Source organism: Microtus ochrogaster, linkage group LG8 (genome assembly GCF_000317375.1).
Source record: "Microtus ochrogaster isolate Prairie Vole_2 linkage group LG8, MicOch1.0, whole genome shotgun sequence".
Classification (NCBI taxonomy): Eukaryota; Metazoa; Chordata; class Mammalia; order Rodentia; family Cricetidae; genus Microtus; species Microtus ochrogaster.
The window spans coordinates 23,046,408-23,055,779 of record NC_022033.1 but is presented as its reverse complement, the minus strand read 5'-3'; the positions used below and the strand labels follow the sequence as shown (position 1 = coordinate 23,055,779).

Below are 9,372 nucleotides of genomic sequence, written 5' to 3'. Positions count from 1 at the left end.
GGTTTTATCCCATGCTTTCTCAGTCACAGTACAGCTGGCCTTGGTGAGCTCCCAATAGATCAACCCCATTGTCTCAGTGGGTGGGTGCGCTCCTCGTGGTCCTGACTTCCTTGAGCAAGGAAGTGAGAAACCCTGGTTTTGATCTCTAAGAACCCCACAGGTGATATGTGCGTATAATTCCAGTGCTTAAGAAATAGAGGCAGAAAGGTGAGAAGGTCAGGGTTATCCTAGGCTATGTGAGCTAAATCCAGGATATATGAGACCCTATCTCAAAAGAAAAAAGGGGGAAAAGTGAACTGGTATACCTGAATAAATGTTGCATTTATTTTATTCAACCAACTGAGAAGTCTGGTTGCCTTTATGTTTAAAAAGGACAGTAAATTCATAGGTACGAGTATCCATTTTAATATTTATGCTAATGCATTGATTTTTTTGGGTGCTGTAATGGATCATTTATATAGGTCATTGTTGATTTATGATCTAGTTTAGGAAACCAGGTGGTGATGGTGCACACCTTTAATTCTACACTTGGGAAGCAGAGGCAGGCGATCTCTGCGGATTTGAGGCCTGGTCTACAGAGTTAGTTCTAGAACAGTCTCCAAAGCTACACAGAGAAATCTTATCTTGAACACCCCCTGCCCCCCAAAAATCTAGTTTAGTTTCTAGTTGCAGAGTAGAGAATTTTGCCAGCATACAACCTGAGGGATGATGACACTATGCAAGCAGCACATAGGAGAGACCTGGACAGAATGATTAATTTGTAGTAGGAGAAAGAGCGGACAGTTACTATTGGAAGGCTTTCTACTAGGCCATTTTCTTACTTCATTTCTCATATGGTCTTATTATGTAGTATTGTCTTGATTGTTTAATGTTTTTATTCATCTTTTGAGAATTTCATATGTGTATAATGCATGTAGGTCTTATCCACTTCCTCCTCCTCCCTCCAGTTCTCCTCAGTGCATCTCCTCAGGGCTGGCCTCCAACTCAGAGACCTGCCTGCTTCTGCCTCAGCCTCAGCCTCCTGGGTACTGAGATTAAAGGCGTGCTCCACCACATCTGACTGTTGCCTGCATTTTATGGACAAAAAGCCTAAAGTTTAAAGAAGGCAGCCCAGAGTTTTCAGGATATAAAGATATATGTTCAGGAAAAAGATAGGGACATTTCGTAAAGTTGCCTTAGCAGAGAAAACAGATTTGTCAGTGGGAAAAGATGTCATTCAGAACGATGACAGATGTGACTTGTTTGGGAAAATGGTCACTGGCCATGAAATCTCAGGGAGAAACTGAGTTGATGAAATCTGACTTAGGGAGATACTCTGTCAACAATATCATGTAGGTTTAGATGGAGAAGACCTGAGTAATGGTGAGAATCTAAGATAAGGGATGGCTAGAAAGACTTAAAAGGCAGAATGAGTTAACTTGGGTACCATGGCTATTGAAGTGAGTTATTAAATAATGTGATGATTCATTTTTAATATTGTTGATGGTGACTTTAATGTGTTTGTAGAATGTCTAGGTAGGGATATATATTATCTGAAAATACGGGATTATGTAGAGATTTTTATTCCGTTTACAGGTGTTTTTAGTTTCTGGTTTTGGGCAAAGAAGCATGCCTTTGATAGTTTTTGTTTATGTTTTCCTCTGTATTTTATAGTCAATTAAATGAAAAGCCCTTACCTGAAGGCTGGGAAATGAGATTCACAGTGGATGGGATTCCATATTTTGTGGACCACAATAAAAGAACAACCACCTACATAGATCCTCGTACAGGAAAATCTGCCCTGTAAGTTTTCTTAACATTATTAATTAAAAACACAACTAATTTCTTGGATTTTGACAAATATCTTAGTTAGCAAAGACTGGAGGTGTATGTGAGTTGGCCCATAGTTCTCTGAATACTAAATTTTGTTGTTGTTTGGGGGTGGGGCAGGTTGGGGAACAGTTCTTATCTTGTAGCTCTGGTTGGCCTAGAAGTCACTCTGTAGACCAGGCTGGCCTTGAACTCATAGAGATCACCTTTCTCTGCTTCTACTGGCGTTAAAGAGGTATGCCATCATAATGCCATCACGCTCAGTTTAGGAGTTCTTTATATACTGACAGGAGTCACTTGATCATTGTGTGGGCCTTGAAGGATATGCTTTCAGAAGCCTAGATGAATTAAGCCTACTACATGGCTATACTATATGCCATGTACAATCAGTATAGGTGTGTATGACCTATTATTCCTAAAATCATGATGAACAAAACACGGGATTAAATAAAGCACTGGAAAAAATGATGCAGTCAAGACACACAGGAAGCACAGTGTGTGATGTTCAGCCAGCATTATATGGCTGTTTTATAGTAAACTGTTTTTTGTTATTGTTGCTTTGTTTTGTTTTGCTTTTTTTTTCTTTTGAGACAGTCTCACTATGCAAATCTGGCAATGTAGACTGTGTTGCAGATGTCACACTTAGCTGAACTTTTATGATAGTAGTAGAAGTACACTCTAAAATAATGGTTTAAAACAGGGCATTAAGCCTGGTGTAGTGGTACACACCTTTAATCCCAGCACTCAGGAGGCAAAGGCAAGTGGATGGATCTGTGAGTTCAAGGACAGCCTGGTCTACATGGTTCCAGAATAGCACTTGCTGTCAGGAAGACAACACAAGATGGCTCAGTGGGTAAAAGCACCTACTGCCAAGCCTGAGAACCTGAGTTTGATATCTGGGACCCACATGGTGGACGACGAGAAATGACTTCCACAAGTTGTCCTCTGACACTCAAGCACCATGCTATGAGCATGCCTACACACATAGACATGTATGTACATACTAAATAAGTAAATGAAAGTGTTCAAAAGAAGTAGAGCTGGAATTGTAGTTTCCCATCTTTAATCCCAGCACTTGAGAGCCAGAGGCAGGCAGATCTCTGTGAATTCGAGGCCAGTCTGGTCTACAGAGCAAGTTCCAGGACAGCTAGGGCTGTTACACAGAGAAACCCTGTCTTGAAACAACAACAACAACAACAAAAAAAATATATAACTCACCATAAAATAGAGGAGAAAAATCATGATCAGTGACTGGAGCAATGCCTCATTACTTCAAAGCACTTGCTGCTCTTGGAGAGGATTCCAGGTCAGTTTATAGCATCCACTCGGCATCTACCAACACTCTGTAAATTCAGTTCCAGGGGATCCAGTGCCCTCTCTGGCCTCGTTGGGCATCAGGGATTCAACATGGTCACAGACACATATACATGTCAACACTCACATACATACAAATTAATGAATCTTTTAAGATAAATCATGATTATTCAGTAAAAGCTTTTGATGAATCACAAAACACTTTTGTGGTCCTCTTTCACTTGCCTTGGAAATGTTCTTATAAAAATACAGATAAAAGCCTCCATTGTGCTTAATGATGAGATAATTACTCCATCCAGGATGTTTATCACCACTGCTGCCACTCAGCATCATAGTGGCAATCGAGTGTAGAAAAGATAGGCTGGAGAGGAGGAAGTAAGGCTGTCTGTCTTTCATAAGAATCATATGTAGTGAAAATTGTGAGTAATATAGAGAAAATTACTAGAGCTAGTAAATTTTCCAGGATTGCAAGGCATAAAATCAGATGTAATTCTAAATTAAAACAGCCAAACAGCGGCTTCCAGTGATCTGGAATTCTTCCTATTCTTTGGCCCTAGATCATGGTTTTCATCCTCATTGTATTTGTCATTTGAAGAAAGAACACACTGGAATGAAAACAGCAAAACCCTGAACCAATATTTTGTTCCTTAAAAAAATGACTTCTTGAAAGCCCCCTCCAGCACTTGTGGTTCGAGCTCCTTAGACAGATCTGAAGTCTCCTGGAAACACTAGGAAATGTCTGTCCTGGTATCGACTTGCTTGACCTTGAGTTTCATGAGGACTAAAGGATGATGGAGTAGGAGCTCTTCTGTCCAGCCTGTTAGATCACCTGCACACAGAAAAAACCTCCCTAGCAGTGGCTTCAACAAGAGTTTACTTAAAAATAGTCCTTAGGGAACATTCAGAAAAGAAAAGGGGAAAGATGTATTAGGAATATGCTCTGTTGGGTGCTTTTGTATCTGTCTGCTGAGTGCTGGGTAGCAATGGGTGCGGATGTGGGGAGTGTATTTGCTTTCCTGTAGCATTCCTTTGACAAGCAGTTTCATGTGTCGTGTTAATGTTAATCTTTGTTCTTCAGAGACAATGGACCCCAGATAGCATATGTTCGAGACTTCAAGGCAAAGGTTCAATATTTCCGTTTCTGGTGTCAGGTTAGTGTTGGCTCTGTGTCTCTGTATCTCCTTCCTTTGTTATATTGCTATGTTACACTGCAGTTCTACAAATGTGTACTGACAATAAAAGTATGAGGCATTGGAGCCATCCATTTTTAGGACAATGAAATATTTATCAACTAGATAATTACCAAAAGATTAAGCTAGAAACCATTTAAATAAAAAAATATTGTGACTTTTCTTGGGAACCTATTGTTTTCAAGTTGCATAAATCCTTTTTTTTTTTTTTTCAAGACAGGGTTTCTCTGTAGCTTTTGGAGCCTGTCCTGGAGCTAGCTCTTGTAGACCAGGCTGACCTCGAACTCACAGAGATCCGCCTGCCTCTGCTGGGATTAAAGGCGTGCGCCACCACTGCCCGGCAAATCTTGAAACAAAATATTTTCTGATAGATTGCAGTTGTTCACTTTCCTATCTAGTCGTGTGTGTATGTGTGTGTTTGAGTCAGGACAATCTAAATAACCCACACTGATTCGGACTCAAAATCCTCCTACCACAACCTTCTCAATGCTGCAGTTGTAGGTGTTTGCCTCATTCATAACTCCATGTCTAATGTTTGATAGAAATGTCTTTGATAAGTACACATATGATCAAATACATACAAACATATATTTAATGTTTTATGATATCTAAATAAATGATTTTCTGTATGGGCTCTAAATAAAATGAATACATTAACTGAAGTATTAGGTTAAATACCCAAAATCAAGTTTTTATGAAGAATTTTTTTTAAGATTTATTTATTATGTATACAGTTTTCTGCCTCCCCCCCCCCTTTTTTTTTTTTAAAGATTTATTTACTTATTTATTATGTATACAACTTTCTGCCTCCATGTATACCCACACGCCAGAGGAGGGCGCCAGATCTCATTACAGATGGTTTGGAGCCACCATGTGGTTGCTGGGAATTGAACTCAGGACCTCTGGAAGAGCAGACAGTGCTCTTAACCGCTGAGCCATCTCTCCAGCCCTTTCCCCCCCTTTTTTGAGACAGGCTTTCTTTGTATAATAACCCTGTTTGTCCTGGAACTCACTCTGTAGACCAGGCTGGCTTGAACTCACAGAGATCTGCCAACCTCTGCTCCCCAAGTCCAGGGATTAAAGACGTGCACCACCACTGTCTAGCATGTATACAGTTTTCTGCCTCCATGGCAAAAAGACAGTACCAGATCTCATTATAGATGCCTGTGAGCCACCATGTGGTTGCTGGGAATTGAACTCAGGACCTCTGGAAGAGTGACCTCTTAACCTCTGAGCCATCTCTTCAGCCCTTAATTCAAATTTTTATAATTAACTGGGAAACATAATTCTGAATTAAAATTTGAAAATCTAAAGACTTACTTGAGTTCTTAAATATAAGCATTTTACATACACGATCTGATTTTCTTCTTACTCATATGGAAAAGAATCAACATGAATGCTGACAAATGTGTTGGCAGTCATAGTATAAATTATTCAAAGTGTGTTCTCGTTTGCAAAAATAAAAGTAAGTAAAACTTTCCTTCTTGGTTTTTGCTAGGCCATTTTAATGGTGAGAATTGACTTCAGTTGTTCTTACATTTCAGCAACTGGCCATGCCACAGCATATAAAGATCACAGTGACAAGAAAAACATTGTTTGAGGATTCCTTTCAACAGGTATTGTCTTGGTCAATCAGTAATTACTACCTTCTGGTACTCAGGGTTTGTGTATGGGTATACACACATATACATGCTGGTGTTCTTGCCTATGCATGTAAGAGTAGAGGCCAGAGGTGTACTTCTGGTGTCCTGTTCCAATACTGTCTACCTTGTATTTTGGGACAGGGTCCCTCACTGAACCTAATGCTAACATTTGGGCTAAATCAGGTAGCCAGCAAACCCTTAGGATCTGTCTATCTTTGCCCCTCTGGTGCCAGGGGTACAGGCATGCGCTGTCATACCAGGCTCCTATATGGGTTGCTGGGAATTTGAGCTTAGGTTCAGAAGGTTGCACAGTAAGCACCTTATCCCCGAGCCATTTCCCCAGCCCCCGACCTTGAATTTTTCAGTTTAATTTTGTTGCCAACTATCTTACATCACATTAAGAGTGTACAAGTGCTCCTGTGCGGTGTTCTGTGAGTTTAAGTTCTCTAAGCTGCTAATTGTGTGATCGGAATGGTACACAGGTGGAACATCATCAGTCACTAGATACAGGGCTGGGAATAACCTTATGAACATGTGATATATAGGGAAAAGAGGAAAGATTTTATTTTATGCTTTTGTATTACTTTGGATTTTTATGCTAAACATGTGTTTCTCTTAGAAGTGTATTTTAAGTAGGAAAGAAATTAGCCATTGGTAACAGTTTTCTAAAAAATGCTCTATGAATTTTCAGTAGTCAATAAAGTTTTCATTTCCTGTCAGTGAGTGAGTTTGTTCACTATTTACCTTTACACTGTAGACATCACTCTCAAGCCAATCGCAATTAAGTGTTGGATTGTGTATATTAAAACATCCTGTGGATGGAATTTTCTTTAAAACACCTTGCTGGTCTTTGTCTTATTACTAGATGTGAAAGTGGTGATTTTCAAGTCCCTCAGTCTGTTGTGATAGGTAGTTTAGTAAGCACTGAACTGAGTGCAGAGGAAGAAGTTGGAGCCATTGGCCTCAGCTGGCTGCTCAATTTCAGGAAGAGTTTTGTTCCTTTTCTGATGGTGCCTCAGTTATTAACATTAAAGAGAAAAGCCAGTTGGCATCCTGCTGCATAGGAGAAGAGAGTGAGCCTTGGCAATTAACTGAGGCACTTAGAGAATTATGTTTATACATGGCCTGATGTAAGCCTCCGTGGCCATCTTTAGCCCAGCCCTCATACTCATGGCTCTCTTGTCACTGAGTAGTCAGTGTCGTTTGAACCGTTTGTTTTGTGTGTGTGTGTGTGTGGGGGGGTGTTATAACTCACTAGTACTTGTAATGACAAGATGCAAACAGTGACTAACTAAGCCTTTCGTCTTTGTGCCCTTACACTGAAAGGCTTTTGCAGTGACAGGATGATGTGCTAAAATATTTAAAACTCATCTTAGATTTTACATCCACCAAATAAATGGGCAGTTATAATGTAAGGAAAATATGGCTGCTTAGAGGTAATAATATCAAAATAGGACATAATTTAAAAGTTAGCAATAGGTTTTCTTCATAGGTATTGGCTAACATTGCTTTAAATGGTGTTTTTTTTACTAGCACAGTACAAGTGTTTATGGTAGAAAGTGTAGAAGAAAAGTCTCTTCTCATTAGCCCTGGTAAAGGGAACTGTTTAAACTAGTTGTAGCCTTGTGGCATCTCTCAGATGTGTGTAGCTCAGTGCCCAGCTTATGGTGCTTGTGGGGTGTTTGTCATAAACATGCATGTCAGCATAGACTGTCTGTCACACCTGCATGCTGTTTATCTGTTTTCTTTCATAGGGAACTGAGAACTTACTGATTCTCTTTGGATTTTTAAGTGTTAACAATTTACTCACTATATAATAGGCATTATATCAAACTGTCTATCCCTCTCAGGCCTCTATGAGTTCTAAGCAGAAGTAATTACATAATTTTACCGAGGGAGAAACAGATTGGTCTATCTACTGTAGCTCGGTAATGCTGCTGCCCTTCATATCTGAAGATGACACTGTTAACCACCCTTGTAGGAGGCAAAGTAGTAGTTTTTCTGTTTAATTTTAGACTCCCACTGTGTGTATTTCCAAAGATAAGTGAATCTGCAGTAACTGTTAGTCAGTTAGTTAATAAGTGGATATTTTGACTGTGAAACAATACCAAACCTAACCAGCCCTACTGCTCTTTCCTCCCTAAGTGGAGGAAGGGGAGAAAAACACGTAATCCCCAACCACTGTATACTACACAATTGATAGATCAGCTTCGTAAGTTTCATGGAGAAGTGTATAAAGTATGTAAAAAATAGATGCATATAGTAACTATATGGAACATGAATGTATTTCTGTATGTGTGTACTGTTAACTAGAATGTAAATGCTCTATTTCATGTGTTAACTAGACTGTATTTCATGTTAACTAGTCTGTAAACGCTCTATTTCATGCCTATACTGGAGTAAATGGGAAATGACAGCGATGTTTCCACAATTGCAGTCACAGTTTTCTTACTTTGTTTTGTAGATAATGAGCTTCAGCCCGCAAGATCTGAGAAGACGTTTGTGGGTGATTTTCCCAGGAGAAGAAGGTTTAGATTATGGAGGTGTAGCAAGGTAGTGATATATGAATACTCAGAACTTAGTCCTTTCCTCCAAAGGTATCTTCACACTTTGTTCACAAGTGCTATTTTCTCAGTCCATTGTTTCAGGAAAATGAAATATATAAAATTATTTTAGCTTTATTACACTGTAACTACAGAATTTCAACAAGCATTACCTCAGTGCCTATTGTCTAAGAGCTGCTAGTTGATTGTACCTGCCTCATTCACATGGTCCTCAGATTAACCTTGTGCGAAAGAATTTTACAGATGATGAAATTTAAAGAGTCACCTAGGTCACATAAGTTGTAGCCAGTTGTAAACTTTCCATTTTCTGACCAGTGACTAGTGTCTGTCAACCAGCTTCTGTCTTTTCCATAGATGACCTAGAGCCCTGTAGTGTCAAGTCTTTCCTTCCTCGCTAGAGCTCTGAGAAAGTTGGTAGCGCCACGGTTCCTCCCTAGGATTAACTTAGTGTTGAGAATATAGAGTTCTAGGAAAAAAAAGAGTTGAATGTCTTTGCTTTTTCACTTTGAAACATCTGTTTAGACTCTAAAAGACTTTGCTTATTCCGTGACAGTATTATACTGGTTTACAGTTTTAAACTAGGGCCACAGCATGGCTCAGTGCATAAAAGTGCCTGCCACAAACCCTGGCACCTACAGAAGAGAGACCAACTCCCCCAAACTGTCACATTGTGGCCTTTCTGTGCTGTGATACACATACGTACGTACATACATACATGTACCTACACATACTCACATGCAGCATACATACAATGATAATAAAAATAAAGGCCAGTGGTAGCCGGGCGGTGGTGGCGCACGCCTTTAATCCCAGCACTCGGGAGGCAGAGGCAGGCGGATCTCTGTGAGTTCG

At 39.8% G+C, this 9,372-nt stretch overlaps 1 protein-coding gene across 1 annotated transcript in view; it reads left to right on the top strand.

Moving 5' to 3' along the window:
* Positions 1 to 9,372, top strand: part of Itch (itchy E3 ubiquitin protein ligase) — an 88,171-nt gene that overhangs the window by 57,802 nt on the left and 20,997 nt on the right. Inside the window, exons 13-16 of the mRNA XM_005363088.3 lie at positions 1,654 to 1,782; positions 4,202 to 4,274; positions 5,858 to 5,929; positions 8,421 to 8,509. Coding sequence (XP_005363145.2) covers positions 1,654 to 1,782; positions 4,202 to 4,274; positions 5,858 to 5,929; positions 8,421 to 8,509 — 363 coding nt within the window. The remainder of the gene's footprint in view (positions 1 to 1,653; positions 1,783 to 4,201; positions 4,275 to 5,857; positions 5,930 to 8,420; positions 8,510 to 9,372) is intronic.